The sequence below is a fragment of the Lichtheimia ornata genome (genome assembly GCF_029851405.1).
Source record: "Lichtheimia ornata isolate CBS 291.66 chromosome Unknown scaffold00144, whole genome shotgun sequence".
Taxonomy (NCBI): domain Eukaryota; kingdom Fungi; phylum Mucoromycota; class Mucoromycetes; order Mucorales; family Lichtheimiaceae; genus Lichtheimia; species Lichtheimia ornata.
This window is the reverse complement of record NW_026695463.1, coordinates 1-19,827: the sequence shown is the minus strand read 5'-3', so window position 1 is coordinate 19,827 and position 19,827 is coordinate 1. Positions and strand designations below refer to the sequence as shown.

Below are 19,827 nucleotides of genomic sequence, written 5' to 3'. Positions count from 1 at the left end.
TGTTTCTCTTTTTCTTTTTTTTACCTTTCATTCTTCCCTTTACAGTATTTTGCCCCTCACTATCTGCTGCTGCTGCTGCTGCTACAATCGGATACATTTTATACATAAAGCGCGAAAATTCAACTGTACAATTGTGCCTGAAAGCGTATCAAATGGTATGTATGCATGTGTTTATATTTAGATAATAGTGTTGGTACTATACAAAAGGTCTGCTTATAACACATAACGATAATCTGGATGTCTATCTCCTGCCATAGCAGGTCCACCGTAACGTAGCAACTCAAGATCCCTAGCATGGGCATTATTGGCAATCTTGTCCCTGCGACGATTTTCTCGAGCGAGCATAGTGCGTAACGTGAACACAATGACAGTTTGGGCAGCAAGACAAGCGAGTGCGATGGTGTTACCATGGGTATAATTAGGTGGATCATAATAGATTTGGCCGCCGAGGGCACCACCAGCCATACCAAAGGAGACGATCACGGCGGATGCAATAGCACGGCGAGTGTCGCCACCAAAATTGTTGCTGAACCATGATACTTTGGGTGGCACATTGCAGTAGACACCAATAACAACCAAGCATGCACCTGTATATTGGCCTGCTACTTGTTCAGGGGGAAGAAGGATAAGCACCAGGAAACCAATGATGCCAATAAGATTACATGCCATCATGTGGTAGGCTCTATCAAAAAATCGATCCGAGCTGTAGCTGACCAAGAGTGTGCCAACGAATGACAATACGTAAGGCGGCGTTGTAAGTGCTTGGGCTTGAGCATGTGACCACATGGTGCCTGTATTAGCAACTATGGAAGGCAAGAATAACGTCACACCTTGCAAAGCACATGTTCCCAACAAGTAAATCACCATGTATGCATAAAGTTTCCAATCCCGAAACACGGAAAATGCTGCTGCCCAAGAAAAAGGTACTTGGTCTTGTGAAGCGCCTGCGTCCTGCTCCAATCGTTCCTTTTCAAGCGTCCTTTCTTCCACTGTAAGAAATCTTGCACTTTCCACCTTGTCAGGAAGATACCATGCTGCGAATACTGCAAGGACAATGGATGGGATGCCTTCAAGAATAAAGAGCCTATGTATATAGTAGGGTGCATAGCTTAGTATGTGTACTATGGGGCTATGTATGTACCAGATTTACCATTGCCAACTATGTAATCGGTCTGTGGGTATTTGACTGATACTATTATTGCATGTGTGTGAGCCAAGAACGGAAACGTGATGAATTTGTAAAAGTCTTGTTTTGCTTACGCATATGCAAGGAGGCCACCAAAGGCTCCTGCAAGTGAAGAGAAGGAGAAAAAGAGCCCTGCACGACGTGCATATTCTTTCCGCATATACCAGATGCTAAGCACTACATATGGGTGGGATAAAACGGTAAATGGCGTGTCGTGATTTCCTTATTGTGTAAATTAGAAGCTTGGAATGCATACATACAGTAAATGACCCCTGGGAAAAAGCCTGGGAACCGGGAAAAGGGCCCACATGAAAGTTTTTGGATCAGTCAAATGGAATGTCAACTGCAAGTAAATTACTAGTCGTATTATTATTACCTGCTTCACATGCACCCAAAAGTAAACGACACACGACGATTCCAGCAAAATCATGACATGCAGCCATGCATGTTGCAATGATTCCCCATGCCCTACATACATGTTTTAACTATGCATCCAGAAAAAAAGTAGAGTGGATGGTCTTTTTTTTTACCCCATCAAGACACCAAGCCAAGTGGAAGGTCGCCATCGTCGCATCACGATATTGGATGGGACTTGCATAAAGATGTAACCAAAAAAGAAGATTGACAATGTCCATTGGTATTCAAAGTGACTGAGACCGAGATCTCGCTGCAAACCACCGAGCTTGGCGTTGCCAATGTTGGATCTAAAAAATGGGCTCGTGTCATTCATTTATGCCTATATAGGATAGCATTGACATGATCCATACCGGTCGAGAAAAGCCAAAAGATACATGAGTGATAATAAAGGGATCAATCGCCAATCCAATTTTCTAAAGCAAAATGGTCAATGATTTGTGCGATTGCAAGCGGCGGTGGATGTATAGTAAGTATACCTCAGCAGCCGTTTCTCAACAATAGCATTATTATCAGGGTTGGATTTTGTTTCGATTTCCATAGGAATCTTTTCCTTGTTGTCATGGGATGTGCTTGCTTTCATCATCATGAGAAGAAGGAGAAAGGAACAAGCGAAGAAGCAGGAATGGTAGAAAGAAACGATTTAACTCCATACATTTGCGCCTGCTGTATGCAAGTAAAATGTCCCCGAGCTGGTCACTAGTACATGCATGGATGTTAAGCTCGCAAGCAATTCTCCTTAATGTCGACTACGACTACTACTTACATATCAAGCGAGTGATTAAAGCAATGCTAGGGGACTTTTGGTTTACCCGCTACAATCAACATGTGATTTTCCAAGCTTATGTCAAATGCAAGCAGTTGGATGGTGGTGGAATAAGATGGGAGAGTCGGGGATGATGTGGCACTACGATTTATGGTAAGATTCACCTTGTCAGCGGCAAACCTCTTTAGAGTGGGACGCACACAAAGGCACACTGATAAATACATAACTAAGCAGCAAACAAATTTGTTCTTTATTCCTATCTCTTCAACATGTTCTGGAGCGGGCAGCACTTTGAGTTTTCAGACATTCCTGACATGACCGGCAAAGTCGCCATCATTACGGGCAGCAACACTGGGGTACGCATCGGGTCAATCGAGTTGCCATCATAGCCATTGTACAACACATGGACTTGGGGCTAACCTGGTATTTCCTTTTGCATATAGATTGGCAAGGTGTGTGCGATACAAATGGCCAAAAAGAACTGTCATATGTACGTTTTTGCATAAGAGAGGTGGCGCGCGCGATGAGCCACACGACGTGATACAAAGATGGAGGTTCCTAATTCTCGGATTACTATTAGTGTCGTGGCATGTCGCAATACCGAAAAGGGTCAAAAGGTGGTGGATGAGATCAAGGCGATCACTGGCAAGGACGACAGTGCACGTTGTATGAAGTTGGATCTCTTGTCGCTTGCAGCTGTCAAAGAATTTGCCGACGAATTTACAGCAAAGTACGATACACTGCATTGTTTGATGAACAACGCCGGTGTCATGAATTGTCCCTATGGCCTATCCAAAGATGGTAAACGTCATATCAACGCGCGCCGCCTTTTCTTTTAGAGTTGATCTCATGACACACACTCTCTTCTTCTTTAGGTCTCGAGATGCAATTTGCAACCAATCACGTGGCACACTATTACTTGACCATGCTTCTTTTACCAGTGCTCGAGAAATCTGCTCCTAGTCGCATTGTCAACGTGAGCTCCCATGCACACTACATGACTTGGGTGGCAGGCATCAACTATGATACATTGCATGATGAAAAATGCTACAGCCGTTTCCTCCATTATGGTAAATCAAAGGCAAGTAAAAGAGGAGGATCAGGTGTTGTTTGTGGACCATATTGACATTCTACGTACATGGTATAGGCTGCCAACATTCTGTTTACTCGCGAGCTAGCCAAACGTCTCAAGGACAAAGGTGTTAATAATGTAAGTAATCGGCTGGCAGATCTCTTTTTTGTCATATCAGCTGACAATGGTTACAGGTGTATGTCAATACAAATCATCCAGGCGCTGTGCAAACAGAACTCCATCGTCATGGCAACCTTATTACGCGTGATGCTGTCAGCCCCTTTTTTATTACACCCGAGCTTGGTGCATTGACACAGCTATATCTTGCAACCAGTCCCGATGTGGAGACAAAGGATATCAAGGGTCAATACTATGTATGCCATTGTGGGGGGGGGTTCCAAGGTCAAGTGACTAATGTCGCTTTTGTTGTAGGTGCCGTATGCTAAGCCAAGCACGCCCAACTACTATTGTCGATCCGACAAGAACGCCAAAGAACTCTGGGACTATACTGAAAAGCTCTTGAAAGAAAAAGTACCTGGTTACCAAGGCTCCCATCTATAGCTTATCTTATTGGTTACCATCTTAGTCATATGTAGTTTCGAATACCTTAATAAATTTGGGTGGTCTAAAATCATGCATCATCTGCAACAAACACAAAGCATACAAAATCCCCGCCGATCGACGATGATCACAATCATTGTTATCTTAAATCGGAAGCTCGTCTTTTGCCTCTCTTTCATCTAACATGTCAACTTTTATGAAACAGAAGCCTGCAGGCCGCTTTGTTCATCCAAATCCACGCAGCTACAAAGGACGTCTTGGCTATGCGTATGCTATCTTGTCCACTCTCCATCGTCGGAAAAGCTTCCAGGCTAATACGCTCCTTCTCCTAGATGTCTCAATACCATCCTCAGACATCAAAAGCCACCTGTATTTTGCTCAAGGACTTGCCGCATTGGTATAAAGAGGGTGTTCATGTAGTGCGTCATGGTTTCCTTACCATTATCTTAGAAACAATCCGGCAAAAAGGAATCGATTTTGTAAAGGAGCTTGCATTACAAGTAAGGTGTTATGGTATACTAGTATAGTCAATGTGGTAATACTGATATCATTGGGCTGCATAGAATGTGCGAGATCTATCAACGCTTATTGAATGGAATGAAGGTATATCCACAAAGCAAGGAGAGTTTAAAACAGGTTTTCACTGACAATGATGGCACAAACAAACATTGGCAGCTCACGGGATAAAATTCATGAGAATGTCAAGCGATATCTTTCCTTTTGCTGGTCACAAAGACTATGGGTGGGTGGATCAACACGGGGTAAGGAAGGGCTTACAACTAACCCATAGGGTATAGTTATTCTTTGGATTTTGCAAAGAGTGAGCTTGAATGCATCGGGGAACTAGCAGCAAAGTACAAACATCGCTTGGCAAGTAAAACTACTACCACCATCATCATCATCCTTCTAATCAGCCGTATAGACATTGCATCCTGGGCAATTTAACCAGCTTGGTTCTCCCAATCCCGATGTAGTAGAGAATACGATTCGTGATTTAAGCTGTGAGTAGTAGTATATCCAATCCACAGGTATTATGCATGTAACACTGACATCGACTTTTGAATACGTACGCAGATCATGCCGAGATGCTCGATTTAATGAAGCTCCCCCCTGATTCGATCATGATCATGTAAGCACATTATCACTTGAGGCGGCATCATCATCAATGGCTAATACAATGAGTAATTCAAAAGACACATGGGTGGCGTTTACGGTGATAAAGCATCGGCCATAGCTGCAAGTATCCTTCATACATACTCGATGTTTGCATTTAAAAGCTGACACCCATTTTTATGTAGCGATTTGAAGAGAACTACAAGAATCTAACCGATGCTATCAAGAAGCGATTGGTGCTGGAAAATGATGAACTTGGGTATTCTGTCACGGATCTACTTCCAGTGTGCCAACGACTTGGTATTCCTTTGGTGCTTGATTGGTAACGTAGCATTAGGAATACACCTGAAAGTGCATGCTTGAGCTAACATCCATCGTCTGTAGGCATCATCACGAGTATGTAGCTGGCCATGTATTGAGTCAATCTTGATACATTATTCATCCTATTGATATACCTTTAGCATCAATCCTGGTGAAGCATCTGAAACGTTATTGGATCTTTTGCCTGCCATCAATGAAACATGGCATCGCAAAGGCATTAAACCAAAGGTAGTCAATAAGTCAAGGTTAAAAACGCATATTTAATGGGTATACATATAGCAACACTATTCAGAATCTCGGCCTGGTGCAGTATCTGCAGTCGAACGGCGAGCTCACAGTGATAGGTAAACGTCATTGAATTCATTCTAGTACGTTTGTTGCTCACAGTGATCCTTGTAGGGTTATGGTAAAAGGCTGTCATACGAGGCGCGTGTGTGTGTTGAGGATGCTAAATGTCTTTTGATTAGAATCTACCTCCTTCAAGCGATGACGTGGATTTGATGATTGAAGCAAAGGAAAAAGGTACACGGATACGATGGGTTGATACAAAGTAGAGTGGATCTGACCATGAAAGAGTAGAGCAAGCAGTATTTCAATTGTACAAGTTGTTTGATCTATACCCTGTGGATGATGATGTGTGGATTGCCAACAAGAAGATAATCCCAAAGTCAGTCAAAGCGAACAAGCGAAAGAAAGCTGTTGCGGTTAAAGTACAAGATGACGCTATTGTGGAGGAGAATACCATTGTGGAAGAAGAAGAAGAAATGATTATTGGAATGAGGACTCGCAGCCGGTCCCGAAAGAAGACAAAGAAAACATAGACATGCACAATAATGACGCTGTATTGGTTTAAATCCTTCTTTGTGTATGATGAACAAGGGGCATATTGATTGATTGATTGTTGATGTGAATGAATAAGAGAATGATGGACAAATTATGATGCGATAGTGGTAGTAGTCGTGGTAGTAGTTGCTTTTTTCTCTTCCTCTTGCAAGGCTTCTTCCAGTGGAGTGGCAGCCTATACGACAATGAATACCATTACTAGCACAACCCTCTTTCCTACAACACTTACTTGAACAAAGTCATCCAAAAGCTTGTCAAAGCGATCCAACTTTTCTTGAGCCTTGCGGTTCTCTCGTATCAGAGCCAAACGTTCAGCTTGAAGCTTCTCTTGTTGTTCTCGTAAACTATCCAAATGATAAGATTTCCCATACATGTATATACCCTATTCCTATACCTTGTTCGTTCCAATTGTTCAAATTTGAGTCTGTTGATCATGAGCTGATGTGGATTATCTTGATTCTCCAAGTATTCTTTGGGTGCACGTGCATGGAACTCTTCGATGGGGACCAATTCCACATCTTGATATAATGATCTATGTTGCGTATAAGTATCATCCTCCATCGTACTTGTTGCCATGGAAACTTTACCGAAAAGCTCTGCATTTGACGATCTCTTCTAAAAGATGGCGCTTTTCGTACATGACGTTCTGCAAGCCGATATGCTTTTCATCCATAGCCGATTTTGCGTTGGCTGTTTCTTGTTTGCTATCTCGTGTAGCCGCATACATGGATGAATGTAGATCATACAACGTATCCAGCGTATCCAAGAGCTCTTGGCCGTCGTCAGGTATGGGCTCTCCCTATATATCGTGTATGTGTTGGTGACCACTACAGATCCATCTTGCTGCATGAGGAATCGAGACTGTTTTACCGTTTGCTTGAGCTGCATGTAACTGCTGAGGAGATCCTGAGCATCTTTGGCTGTGGCGGCAATGGCTTGCAATTGGTGTGGTTGTGTGGTTGTTGGCATGTCGAGGTTGTTGGAGGGTGTCGTAGTAGCAGCTTTGTGAAAGAAGTGGAGAGTCAAAGTCTCCTCCGCCCCGCTTAAAAAACCACGACTACTCTTTCTCTTGGACTCTTGTGTGTACATGTTGATCTAGCCGCCATGACCGATAAATTACCACCCAATCTGCTCAAGTTGTTCGCTCCACGACCTCCATTACCATATGCACCACCTCTTGATAAAGAACCTGGAAAACGTACAGGCGCACGCATCACAGGCATTGCCGATTACCTGCCCATGCTCAAAAACTATGACCCCGATTACGTCCCCTGGAAGACTTTGGAAGAGAAACGCAAAGAAAGGGTAGGTCGACGACTGATCAAGACGCATACGTACATCTCCCTTAATACCTTCTTCATGGCATTGTAGGCAGAGAACAAAAAGAAACAAGCAGATGAGCGACTCGAAGCAGCGATCGCAACATGTATGTATAGTGGCGTGTAAAGAGACCTGATAGTCTCCAAGGAGTGGTTGTGTATACATGGAATGCTAAGTACATGTGTGTGTGTCTATTGTAGATGATCCTGAGAAAGATGAAAAGGTCCAAGGCAATCCTTTCAATACGCTGTTTATTGGTCGACTCAGTTACGATTTGCAAGAAGATGATTTGATGCGAGAGTTTGAACAATATGGTCCTGTGAAACATGTATGTGCTTTGATGAGGATGAAAACGCGTAAAGAAAGAGACTGACCATTTGGTATAGTTGCGATTGGTACGAACAGCCGATGGGAAATCACGTGGTTACGCATTCATTGAATATGAGAGAGAAAAAGATATGCGAGGTACGTACACACTTTTGACATGGGGTCATTGATTTATGGTAATGACTCATATGGGGTTGTTGTTGTTGTTTTCAAATGTAGCTGCATACAAGGATGCTGATGGCTTGAAGATGTTGGGACGCCGTATTCTTGTGGATGTTGAGCGTGGACGCACTGTTAAAGGTTGGAAACCACGTCGTCTCGGTGGTGGCCTTGGCAATGTACGAAATGGAGCTCCTGAAAAGCCTGCTGCACCTGAAAGATATTCATCATCTTACAGCAATGACCGTCGTGACCGTGGATATGGTGGTGGAAGTCGCTATGATGGAGGCTACCGTGGTTATAGTGGCGGTGGCGGTGGCAGTCGTGGCTACGGTGGCGGCGGTGGAGGAGGTGGAAGATATGGCGATGATAGGCGGAGGCCGCGTATGCGTTCGAGAAGTCCTCGTGGATATAGAGATCGCTATGGTGGCCGTGGTAGAGACCGATCCCGGGACCGAAGCCGTAGATATTAAATGCTGAACGACACAATAAACAAGGAGAGGTTACATGCGATCGCTTGTTTCTTTTGAGTGGAGGATTGCTTGTTTTGTATCGTATCGTAGCTAGATCCCTAATTGACCATGTATCATCAAATGCTTAATCAACCTATCGATCTACATTTATAAAGGTGAAAGAAGAAGAAAGAAGGAATTCTTTTTATTCAAATCAGATGAGTAGCCGCGTATACTTCAATGTTATTGTATATGATGGGGAAGTGTGGTGGATCTAGATCAAGAATTGAGACTAATCGGTTGTGTGTGGAGATCCCAGACCCTAAAAGTGATATGGTAACGTTGCACATTGAAATGCGAAAGAATAAAAATAGAGAACACAAGAGACTCCGTTTCCACCTTTACCAAAGATGAGTGCTGTAGCCGCAAGATCGCAACAAGACGACAATGGCGAACAACCGGTTGTGATGCAAGAATTGACCGAGAAACTTGACGCGGTCGCGTTCATTGAAGAAGAAAACCGTATGCACCCTTCCTTGCAGCTTGCTTCCACTGCCCTACGCAAAGGTCTCACTTCAGCTGAACTTACGGACGTTGTGCCGGCATCGCCTTCCACACCTACCAGCATCTCATCCTCATCCACGGAGGGAACTCGTCCTGAATCAGGCGCCAATGTCATTCTACTCAAACCTACAGACCTGAAAAGTATTGGCGAGAACACACTTGGGCCACGTGAACAAGAACATGCAGGTATACAATGGGCGATTTATATAGGAACGTTAACGGGTTAGCTGAACGATAGCATGGATAGATGAGGCTGTTTTACGAGGATTACGGCATCTCTTCAACAATCGATTCATGAGTGCAAAAACCTTATTTGAACAACGTGCTGACAGGTAAAAGGCTATCTCGGGCACTCGTAGTATGCATTGTTTATTTATGCGATCGATTTAGTGATCCACTCTATGCATTAGCTTTAAGCTGTATGGCTTTTTTAAAAGGTAAGGATATCCTATTGAAAGCGAATGGAATAAGGTATATGACTCACATGTATACGCTTCACAGCTGTGATGGTGAGAATTAGGAGAGAGAACCGCACGTGAAATGCAACCTGAGAAAATTAACTATTCCTGGCTTGGCAGACTTCGGCTGAAAACGATCAAACGATGGCACTGAATGCTCTCAATACAACTTACAGCATCGCAAAGGCACAACTTGAAGCAGCAAAGAGGACATCCAAAATATCCGATTACTTTTCAGGCTATTACAACTATATCCGTGGCAACCGATCAGGTAGCACGCCACCCGCTTCACCTTCAGTTACCACACCTCCCGCAACAACATCACCCAACCAGCAATTCCCATCCAATGGTGTCCTTCGTGCCCATGTCATCAAGGCCGAATGTTGTCTTTTGACAGCTGTACTACAATTGTTACAAGAATCGGTGATGAGCTACGTAAAATGTGGACTTAATTTGCGTCGAGGTACGAATATTTTACGTCAAGCAATGATGGCCATTGGCTCATGTTACACATAATTTCTTAGCCTACGTGAGCTACAGTTTTGTTTGGCAGCAATACAAAGCGATGGGTGACAATCATGCAAAGTACATGGACAGCGATACCGTATCAGGAGTACAATTCGGGTATGATTTTTGACCCTGTTGCCATGGCAACTACTAACCATTATAGCACATAGCATCGGATCGGTTCATCTTGTTCTTTCTGCTTTACCCGCCAAGATTCTTAAAGCCATTCAAGTACTGGGCTGGAAACCAGATAAGGAGCTTGGGTTTAGTTTACTAAAAGAGTGTGCCGAGAATAAGCGGATACGTGCACCTATGGCTACCGTCATGTAAGTTATCGAATCGCTATTCCAAACATGATGCTTATTTTGGTATGTACCCTACAGGCTTTTAGCATACTATGCAGCTGCAACTTCATTTGCACCACAAATCCTATCAGAAAAATACACCAACATAGCCATGGAGGTAAGACCAATATGCTTTTCAACGTATGATGATAGTATCTTAATCAAGTATCATGTACACATAGACTCTTCTCGAAGCACAACGTTATTATCCAAACTCTGCTCTCTACCTTTATTTTGCTGGGCGAATATCGCGTATTGCACTGGATCTCTCTTTATCGACACAATCGTTCCTATACGCAGCTGATATGACAAAGAAGGATTGGGCCGAAGTACCTGTAGCCAATGCATGCAGTTACGAGATGGCATTGAATCACATGATCACCGGCAATTGGGAACAGGCAGCATCCAGCTTTGAGACATTATGCAAACTAAAGTACTGGTCGCCGGCATTTTGCAAATACATGGAAGGTGCATGTCTTGAAATGATCCCTGGCAAACGTTCCGAAGCGATTCTTGCCTTTGCACAAGTCCCATCTCTCGTCGTCAAGAAATTAGGTGGTCGCATGGGGGACATGGATGCCTATGCATTACACAAGGTGCAAGCATTTCAGGAGAGAGGATATCAAGATATGGATTACTATGCACCTGCCCTTGAATTCTTATGCATCTGGAACTTGTTTCCATACATGACGCCCAAAGACCTTGAACAATGCCATCGCGTTGTCAGCCGAGCACTCGAATGCATCCAAATCCAGGAGCAAGAAGAGTATGATATCCGCAGTCAAGAATTGGCTCCCGAAACACCTCCACCCGATCATTTCGACCAACGTGCAGTGCTATTGCTCATCAAAGCATCCATTCAAAATGCTACAGGCATCTCAAGTGCTGAAAATACCATCCTTCTCAATTGGATTGTTGATCACAAGGACAATTTTGCATCTGATACCTGGGTTGTACCTTATGCGCTTTGGGAAGCGGGTGTAGCTGCATGGAACGTGTCAAATGGCAATCGCAGCCGATATCTATGGGAAATGGCACTTGAATTCTCTAAATACGACTTTGAATATCGATTGGCCGTGGTAAGTTGATTGGATCCTAAACGCCATTAGAGAGAAAGAGAAACACTAATTCATTGTCATTTCTACTAGCGGCTTAATCTGGCACTATCACACGCTGAAGAGCAAGGCTATACCGAACCCATCCCTCAACCTGTCGATGACAAGAAACGTTTCTCGGTCTCTTTACCAGCCATGGCTACCAAGACGAATGCTTAAATTCATGCAGCAATCACTCACTATTTATACTTTGCCCTTTATTGTACTGATATAATTCCCTTTTCCATGGCCTCTTTGTGTTTACCCTCGTTAGCAGCTACATTCTTATACACACTAAACAACAAATCCCGATCCAATACAAAAAACATCCATTTCAACATTGCCAATAAACATGGAAGTCTACGTCTATAACACACGATCTGGTTGGATACATAGCTGGGAAGGAAGAGGGAGATAAGGACAAATTGATAGGGTATATATAGATTGATTCTTGACCGCGCGCCTTCTGCCAAAGATACCAAGACAAAGGGTCAATGTACGTATCATCATGCTTGGGATATCGTGCTATCCATCATCATGAGTGTGAGTCATCCAATTATCTTTTGCATACTTTTTTCATCTTACCTTTGGCATCGACCAATGCAAGCGGGAGGATCCACACACCATGATTGTCTAATCATTGTATTGCTTCAAGCCTAGTAGCTTTTGTTTCCGCTTCTCTAATTGTCGATATTCATTTTCCAAGGAATCCAAGTCATGAATGCAATTGGCTTGCTCCACAAGTTGCTGGGTAACTGGAAACATTTGGATGTATGAGTATGGGGTGTGTGTGTGATTGATATAGATCCACATGTCCTCTTTTTTTTTACTTACCAGTCTTGAAATGATCTTGGGATGCTCTTAACGAAGGTGACACAAGTAACCCAAACCAATGCAGGGGATCACGAATCGTCGACTTTTTGGATTGGTGTTGCATCTCGAATTCATTGGTCTTCTTATTCTCATCTTGTACCCAATGGCCATTGCTGTTTGGCTCTCTTCGACGACGACGTATGGGACTATCGGTTGGCTGTTGTTGTGGTGGTGGTAGCTGTTGCTTGGATGATGATTTTGTACTGGTGGATGTCGATTCTTGTTGTTGTGGGGCGACTTTGATGGACGTAAAGCGTTCAGTGTCTTCCTCAACACGACTACAAGAGAATCAATATGCAACAATGAGTAAATGTTGCCAAAAGGGGACATGTGTGTATGTATGTGTGTGCACCAAGAACTTACATTTGAGAGGTAGCCTTCATACGCTCGTCATAATAACACTGTGAAATCTTGCCAGGCCCCATCGTATACTTTGCATGCGCCAAATGGAGGAAGCCCTGATACGATACAAGGTCAATCGTTTGCTATCAACCTAGGGCGATTACTTACTTGTTGAAATTGTCTACCGTTCTGTTGCCATCTCTGACTATACTCTTCTACTTTTTCCAGATACTTGAGAGAAAGCGAATCTAGCTGCTTGCAAACGGATTCAAGATCGTCGTCCAGCGATTCGGTCATGCGAGATAAAGGAAAGCGTTGAAAGGGTACGAGAGAGAGATAAAGAGAGGAAGAGAGAGAGAACCAAACGTACAAAGGAACAACAGGAGAAGGCTGAGAAAGGACTAATGCATGGCTTGCTATTCACAGCGGAAACCACTGACGTTGACCTATCAAATCCCTCGCATTTCCCTGAACCATTTAATCGTGAACGTTGCTCCCCTTTTAGTGACAACTCAATTATATCCCAATTGATGTAGAATGAAATCGGATCATTTATATAGAAACACAACCTTTACTTTAAAGCTAATAAAAGATGGCAGCACGTTTATTATTCTTCCATATAAAGACGAATCAAATCATCGGATGCCCTGAGATGATCCATGCGTTCGGTTATTTCAAGTAGCGATAGCTTGATGACAGATTCCAATAGCAAGAGCGACTTTTCTTCCATGCCGTTGGTGGTATTTTTCTTCTTGGCGACGTCTTTGCCATCCTTCTTCTTCTTCTTGTCCTCCTTGTCCTCCTCGTCGTCTTCATCTTCTTCTTCATCATCATTGGCATCACCATTTTTCCATATCTCAAGTGCGTACCAATCAGCTTCTTGAAGCTCGTCTCTTTCAATCTTAGGATCCTTCTCTTTGGCTTTGATCTGCGGACTAGAAGAAGCAGAATCCTTGTCTTCAGCTGATGGCGTTTTCTTTAGGACCTTGAGTACAAGCACAGCTTCACGAGAATCCTCCAAATTGAGTAACGTGCCACTCCGGGTATAATACATGCGCTTCAAATGCTCCATATCCAATGTCAAAGTATGTGGCTTCTCTCCTTCTTCATGAAATCGACCATCATCCAAGTCTTCAGTGATCACCAGCTTACGAGCAAAAGGGTCGTCGTCGTCGTCGCCTGCCTTTTGAATCACCAGCTGACATTTTGGATATTCTTCTTTCCATGACAACACACCTGATGCACTCGCTGCAAAGAGAGAGTACAATCGTAGATAAAACGGCTGAGATGGTGATGGCTGTTGTAGCACTGTTGATGCTTGTAAAAGGCGAGATAATGGCAAGGATGCCTTGCTGGGGATGTTGCGCAATGCAAGATACAATGATGGAACGGTGTCGTCAATGTGATTCAAAAGATGGCGTAGACGTTGTCGCACGTATTCATCCGTGTTGTTGGCTTTTGAATCCTGCATCTCATTTGCAAAGTCGTCAATCTCTCGCTGAAGGTCGTTGCACATCTCCAAAGCAGGTTGCAAATCCTGATTTCCATCAGCCACGCTATGGGCAATAACATCAATCGTGGGCTGCATACATATGCGTACATCAAATGAATACTTGATCTATCAGATGCCATCCATGATTATCATCCCCTACCTTCAAGTTTTTGATCTTGAGATCGAATTGTCGTTGCAATGAAGTGAGTTCCCGTGATGTTGTGTTGTCTTTTGGCTTTTGTTTTATGTATGTGGTCACTCCTCGCTAGGAATAGACGATCGCGTCAGTCATCTATTACATGTTGAAAGAGAGAATGAGAACTTACAATGGCAGCATTGGTAGCATGACTGATGGCAATGCGGGAGACGGTGTTGACCGTGGTCATGGCAAGTTTGCCAAAGAGATCCTCCAGAGACGACATTGGAGTTTGACAAGTAGCGAAATGAAACGAGTGGAAGAGTGATAAAATCGCGCAGCCCATTTCGAGCACAGACACATTTGCATAACGAAGACAAGGTGATACAGACCCTGCCTGCTACTCTTTAGACAATCATCATCGCATCATTTTACCTATTTCTCATGGATGAGTTCCAAAACCGATACAAAGAAATAAATCCCTTGATTAGGTCATGCTTCTTTGTAGTAGTGGGGTGGGGGGGGGGAACAAAGACGATTGATCTGATGCTCTCAGACAATGAGAACAAAGAGCATGCTTTATTTATCATATCGTATAATGAAAAGTTTACCTCTTACGCAAACAAAGAGCCATTTTGAATAATAAAAAGGATACTTGAAAGGCGCCATGTACGTGGAAACTATCCACTGCTTTGGTTCAAAAGTGAATGTTGGGTGTACAAGTAAACATAAAGGTTGTCCATGCACCCCTCCTGCAGCTGAGAAGCTACACATGACGATCACGGACATGGTTACTATAATAGAGATGGGTCCTTAACACTGCTTGTAATGAAGATAATGAAACCCAAATCCATCCTGGATACATACAACATACAACGATCGACTTGTGGTGATACGCCACTTCCCCAATGATGACCTCTTAATGTCACGATGCTGCTGCTAGTCGGCGTTTGCTGATAGAAGGTTAGCTGCTACCACCCATACATACGTACATACATTTTGACGCAGGCAACGTGCACTAATGTTGACCCCCTACATATCCTGGCATATAGTTCAGGATCCCATAAGTGTATAATACTGCTTGCTGTCATTGATGGTGGCGTGTATGTAAATAATTACTGCTGGATGATGATAACCCTACTTTGTAAGACAACACGATCTCGCTCGGGCTACTCAAATTATTATCAAGGGACGCGATGCAATCGACGGCATATAGCTGCGTTGACCATGGTCAAGCTTTAAGGGGGTCAAATCAAGTCCATGTGTCTAGACGAGCTATTGCATGATGAAACAAAGTCACTATGCTTTGATGAGCTATGCAAGATAACGCCCACCGGCTAGAGACCGATTGGATGCATTTCCCTCTCTAGATCATGAAACAACTTGAAAGAATACCACCCTGTTTCATCTGTAGTATTCATAAGATCAATCAAACATAGTCATACTAGATAGGGTGCTGAATTTGGTAAAGTGCTACGCTATCAAACAAGTCTACATCTTCCCACCTGTATGTAACGCGTCGTGATGGTGGTAGTATATAAAGCTGCAATGCAACGGAAATACGCTAGTTGTGATGCTGTAAACTTGAAGGACTACTATAATTAGGGTTCAATGCTCCACTGAAGACGCGCGATTTGCTTTATAAAGCACAGCACAAAAGTGCGATTAGGTTGCTACACATTCATCCTTTTAGTCTCTGTATCATCCTATATATTATCGTGGCGTATTGTGATAAGAATAATGGAAAAGTCGAGCCCTACGGATGTCGAAAATGAAAACAAGTAAGCTGTCACCCAATTTGATGTGTACGTCATTTATCTTTTGTTAATGACACCACGTCTACATTGATTATTAGGGATACTGTTAAGCATTTAGAGGATGGAAGTCAATCAGCCACTGAGACTGATATCAAGGAGAAAGGCGATAAGGGGCAGCAGCAACAACAAGAAGAACCATATGAAGGCTGGCGTAATCCTGGCTGGCGTACTGTATTGGGTTCGTTTTTGGTCAGCTTTTACTTATGGGGAGTAACTTATGGATGGGGTGTTTTCGAAGTCTTGTGAGTATACCTGGCGGGGATGCGCGAAAGGGATTATAATAGTGGTATTAACATTATCCAAATACAGGTACCTTGATATCTATCCCGAGGTGAGCAAGTTTTCCATGTCGTTTGTGGGCCCACTGGTCATCTCTATGACGTGTTGGATGGGACCCCTTTCACTTGGCTTCATCCAGCGTGTACAAAGTTATCGATTGGCATACTTTGCATCCGCCATCATTTGTCCTATTAGCCTTGTTTTGGCAAGTTTTGCTACACAATTTTGGCAAATAGCCCTTTGCCAAGGGATTGCCTTTGGTGCAGGTGGTGGATGTGCATACCTTGCATCATGTTTACTCCCAGCACAATGGTTTGTACGTAATAGGAGTCTCGCAAGTAGCATTGCAGTAGCCGGAGGAAGTGTGGGTCCTGTAGTGATATGCCCCATTATACAAGCAATGATTGATTCATCCCTTGGGTATCGTAATGCGCTTCGTGTGCTAGCTGTGATGGGATTTGTCATGCTTGGCTTATCAGCCATACTGACACAATCACCAACTCCTGTTAAGCGCAACCCTGACTGGTGGAAGATTGTGGATCGTCAAGCATTCTTCAATATGAAATACGGTTTTTGGGTGGTGGGAAATATTTTCATCACACTGGGATACTTTGCAGCATGCTTGTTGATACCGCTGTATTCAAAGTATATTGGAGCTAGCCCATCACTTGGCTCTGGATTGGTCTCGGTGAACTTTGCTGTCAATGGTGTCTCTCGTATCTTATTGGGCTACCTTGCTGATCGTTTTGGAGCAATCAACGTGCTCATTCTCACCTCTTTGTTCACAGGTACGTGCATGTTTTACATTTAATCACAAAAAACAACGATCATACAGGGTTATTAATGATGGAGATGGGATCTATGTAGGTGTCGTCATCATGATTGTGTGGCAATTCTCACAAAGTGTGGCTGTATACACCGTCTTTTGCATTCTTTTTGGAGCAACGGGTGGCACATTTCTCGGCCTGATGCCTTCATGTATTGCTCGCATCGCAGGGATGTCAATGATTGTAAAAGGCTTGTGCTTGTCATATATCATTTCAACAGTTGGCATTTTGTTTGGCGATCCTATTGCTGGAGCTCTTCTTTCCCAGTACAGCTGGACAGCAGCTATCCAATTTCTTGGAGCGGTTTACATAGCATCAAGCATTGTGACCTTTATCTCACGCACGATGATGGTTGATAAGCTCATAACCAAAGTATGAAAACAAGATGCCAGCATACGACGTAAAAAGTCATCCCCTTAACTGTAATCATTCAAAATGAGAAGCTTGTATGTCATGCCTCCCGCTTTTACTAATAAAATAATAAGTCATCTTACAATATCTAAATCTCAAAAAGAGGAACATGTGTTATGCATGACGGCGCTGCATTGACAAGGTCTAACCACAGAAAAGGGACATGAGTTTTACAATCCAATACAGCCATTGTTCAAGACATAATGAATCGATCATCAGACCCTTTCTCTTCCTATATCACAGCATTCAAGTGGATATAGAGTTCCACAATCCTGCATTAATCTTTCTATAATACAATGCATCAACAAGAATCTACACACAGCTCGATCCAACTCAAGAAGAAAGGATGGTCTCTTGCAATAAAAAGCTTAAGAAATGATTGCTCAACGGAATGCCGTATTCGTTAATCTTTAATCCAATGTCATCCACAAGGGGTAGGTAGTAAGTATTATGGGCAGGGGATTGAGATGTACAATGAACTGCTCTGATGGGGAAGATACATTGGCATGTCAAAACATGGGGTTGGATGACGATGGTTGACTATGGTTGACAGGTTGCACAACCGATGGTGATAATAGCTGCCATGCAAGGGTGTAAGAAGGTACAATGATTGGATGTACCAACCGTGCAGGATCATAGTAGCATCAAGCAAGCTGACAATGAATACATGCAAACAAAGGCCCCTTTTCAACGCGTTACATATATCCAAAGTCTTCCATCCCATGCCCAAAACCAATGTCCATATCCGTATCCATATCCATAGGAAGTCGTATGTATTGAGAGCAAGTTGCTACACGTAAATAAAGCTGCTTCTATACAACGGCTATCTGCTGTCCACGTAACGAAGGATGTAAGGCAAGTTGCTGCAAGTAACGAACGCTGTTCGAGACAATGGAGTAAAGATCTTGCTAATAGCAACTCTTGCAATGAACGCTGTTTTGTCTGATCGTGGTCGAGAATTGTACAAGAGAAGGTGAAGTGTTCAGAAACGCGGGCGTTGTAATGGAGTGCACATGCCATGCACTTGCCATTCAGTCAAAGACAATCGGATCAAGACAAATGTAGTGTTAACATGATGGGTTGAAAGCAGTACAATCGTTCGCAGGTAGTAGTTGTACTTTAATGGACGAGCAATTGAGAATGGGAGGAAGAGGCAAGAAGTGGGGAGCGGAAGAGCTGGAAATTAGGTAGACTTCTTTGTGTTGGATGATGTTTCTTTGTGTGTGCATTGCTCAATCAAATCCCCTCGGATCAAGAAAGTTGAATGATGGACATGCTGGGCTAGAGCAGGACAATCGTTCACATGCATTGTTTTGGGCAACAATGGAGAATGGGAGGAATGGGCTATTAGCTGGCAGTTTACAAATAACTTTGCAAAATGATTCTTCTGATATTGGATGATACTTCTGTGTTCGAGCGTTTTTCAGTCAAATCTTCTCGGATCATGAAAGTTAAAGGATGGAGATGCTGAACTGGAGCAGGACAATCATTCGTATGCATTGGATTGGACAACAAAGGTGAATGGGAGGAATGGGCTATTAGCCGGCAGTTTACAAATAACTTACCAATTGATTTGTCTGATGTTGGATGATACTTCTGTGTTTGAGCGTTTTTCAGTCAAATCATCTCGGATCAAGAAAGTTAAAGGATGGAGATGATGGGCTGGAGCAGGACAATCGTTCACATGCATTGGATTGGGCAACAAAGATGAATGGGATCAATGAGCTATCGGCTGCCAATTTACGACTATTCGTGTAATAGAGTACAAGTATCATGCCAATCATGCATAATAGGCTGAGTTACACAAAGAGGTCCTTCTGCATCTTTTGCTCTGCCAGGGTCCACGTACTTGACAATGAACAAAGACCACTTCTCATATAGCATCACGCTTACAAACATGAAGGTGCCTGTATCTCCACACTTTACAATGAAACGTGGGGCTTTGAATAGAGCAATGTGCTCGGCTTGGCCAACAGCACCTTGTGTGAAAGTTTCACGATCAAGCTTGCCAATCCCAGATTTCGCAATGTCGCTACCAGCCAAACTGGATCTGGGGGTCGACCTCTTCGACGATGATGACCAAAAAAATATTTTTGGGCTGTTTGCGACATTGAACGTGAAACTTTCGCACAAGGTGCTGTTGGCCAAG

General features: G+C 43.3%; 9 protein-coding genes across 9 annotated transcripts; 5 read left to right on the top strand and 4 right to left on the bottom strand.

The window, feature by feature from the left end:
* Positions 1 to 213: 213 nt before the first annotated feature.
* On the bottom strand, positions 214 to 2,186 carry O0I10_012664 (uncharacterized protein; the record flags this gene model as incomplete). Its single annotated transcript, XM_058492555.1, has 8 exons — positions 214 to 1,084; positions 1,151 to 1,192; positions 1,261 to 1,363; positions 1,447 to 1,470; positions 1,563 to 1,654; positions 1,717 to 1,890; positions 1,954 to 2,016; positions 2,080 to 2,186. 8 exons carry the CDS (start codon positions 2,184 to 2,186, stop codon positions 214 to 216), a joined length of 1,476 nt encoding a protein of 491 aa, XP_058336685.1.
* A 449-nt stretch (positions 2,187 to 2,635) lies between these two features.
* Positions 2,636 to 3,999, top strand: O0I10_012663 (uncharacterized protein; the record flags this gene model as incomplete). Its single annotated transcript, XM_058492554.1, has 7 exons — positions 2,636 to 2,722; positions 2,810 to 2,856; positions 2,947 to 3,167; positions 3,242 to 3,447; positions 3,514 to 3,576; positions 3,633 to 3,812; positions 3,871 to 3,999. 7 exons carry the CDS (start codon positions 2,636 to 2,638, stop codon positions 3,997 to 3,999), a joined length of 933 nt encoding a protein of 310 aa, XP_058336684.1.
* A 184-nt stretch (positions 4,000 to 4,183) lies between these two features.
* Positions 4,184 to 6,254, top strand: O0I10_012662 (UV damage endonuclease UvdE; the record flags this gene model as incomplete). The annotated part of the gene is made up of 16 exons (XM_058492553.1): positions 4,184 to 4,266; positions 4,332 to 4,396; positions 4,450 to 4,499; positions 4,563 to 4,602; positions 4,675 to 4,741; positions 4,797 to 4,869; positions 4,922 to 5,000; positions 5,074 to 5,128; positions 5,193 to 5,235; positions 5,298 to 5,434; positions 5,497 to 5,508; positions 5,574 to 5,661; positions 5,713 to 5,777; positions 5,833 to 5,839; positions 5,901 to 5,955; positions 6,013 to 6,254. 16 exons carry the CDS (start codon positions 4,184 to 4,186, stop codon positions 6,252 to 6,254), a joined length of 1,161 nt encoding a protein of 386 aa, XP_058336683.1.
* A 113-nt stretch (positions 6,255 to 6,367) lies between these two features.
* Positions 6,368 to 7,245, bottom strand: O0I10_012661 (uncharacterized protein; the record flags this gene model as incomplete). The annotated part of the gene is made up of 5 exons (XM_058492552.1): positions 6,368 to 6,451; positions 6,506 to 6,620; positions 6,671 to 6,808; positions 6,864 to 7,075; positions 7,147 to 7,245. The coding sequence occupies 5 exons, from the start codon at positions 7,243 to 7,245 to the stop codon at positions 6,368 to 6,370; spliced, it is 648 nt and encodes a 215-aa protein (XP_058336682.1).
* A 135-nt stretch (positions 7,246 to 7,380) lies between these two features.
* O0I10_012660 (uncharacterized protein) lies at positions 7,381 to 8,555 on the top strand (the record flags this gene model as incomplete). The annotated part of the gene is made up of 5 exons (XM_058492551.1): positions 7,381 to 7,581; positions 7,648 to 7,702; positions 7,797 to 7,924; positions 7,983 to 8,061; positions 8,143 to 8,555. 5 exons carry the CDS (start codon positions 7,381 to 7,383, stop codon positions 8,553 to 8,555), a joined length of 876 nt encoding a protein of 291 aa, XP_058336681.1.
* Positions 8,556 to 8,944: 389 nt separating this feature from the next.
* On the top strand, positions 8,945 to 11,681 carry O0I10_012659 (uncharacterized protein; the record flags this gene model as incomplete). Its single annotated transcript, XM_058492550.1, has 10 exons — positions 8,945 to 9,284; positions 9,346 to 9,430; positions 9,489 to 9,535; positions 9,600 to 9,607; positions 9,677 to 10,019; positions 10,081 to 10,180; positions 10,234 to 10,389; positions 10,447 to 10,525; positions 10,590 to 11,486; positions 11,556 to 11,681. 10 exons carry the CDS (start codon positions 8,945 to 8,947, stop codon positions 11,679 to 11,681), a joined length of 2,181 nt encoding a protein of 726 aa, XP_058336680.1.
* A 453-nt stretch (positions 11,682 to 12,134) lies between these two features.
* On the bottom strand, positions 12,135 to 13,013 carry O0I10_012658 (uncharacterized protein; the record flags this gene model as incomplete). Its single annotated transcript, XM_058492549.1, has 4 exons — positions 12,135 to 12,256; positions 12,336 to 12,652; positions 12,738 to 12,832; positions 12,885 to 13,013. 4 exons carry the CDS (start codon positions 13,011 to 13,013, stop codon positions 12,135 to 12,137), a joined length of 663 nt encoding a protein of 220 aa, XP_058336679.1.
* A 310-nt stretch (positions 13,014 to 13,323) lies between these two features.
* O0I10_012657 (uncharacterized protein) lies at positions 13,324 to 14,630 on the bottom strand (the record flags this gene model as incomplete). The annotated part of the gene is made up of 3 exons (XM_058492548.1): positions 13,324 to 14,298; positions 14,369 to 14,473; positions 14,535 to 14,630. 3 exons carry the CDS (start codon positions 14,628 to 14,630, stop codon positions 13,324 to 13,326), a joined length of 1,176 nt encoding a protein of 391 aa, XP_058336678.1.
* A 1,454-nt stretch (positions 14,631 to 16,084) lies between these two features.
* O0I10_012656 (uncharacterized protein) lies at positions 16,085 to 17,645 on the top strand (the record flags this gene model as incomplete). The annotated part of the gene is made up of 4 exons (XM_058492547.1): positions 16,085 to 16,125; positions 16,200 to 16,403; positions 16,471 to 17,228; positions 17,308 to 17,645. The coding sequence occupies 4 exons, from the start codon at positions 16,085 to 16,087 to the stop codon at positions 17,643 to 17,645; spliced, it is 1,341 nt and encodes a 446-aa protein (XP_058336677.1).
* Positions 17,646 to 19,827: the final 2,182 nt, after the last annotated feature.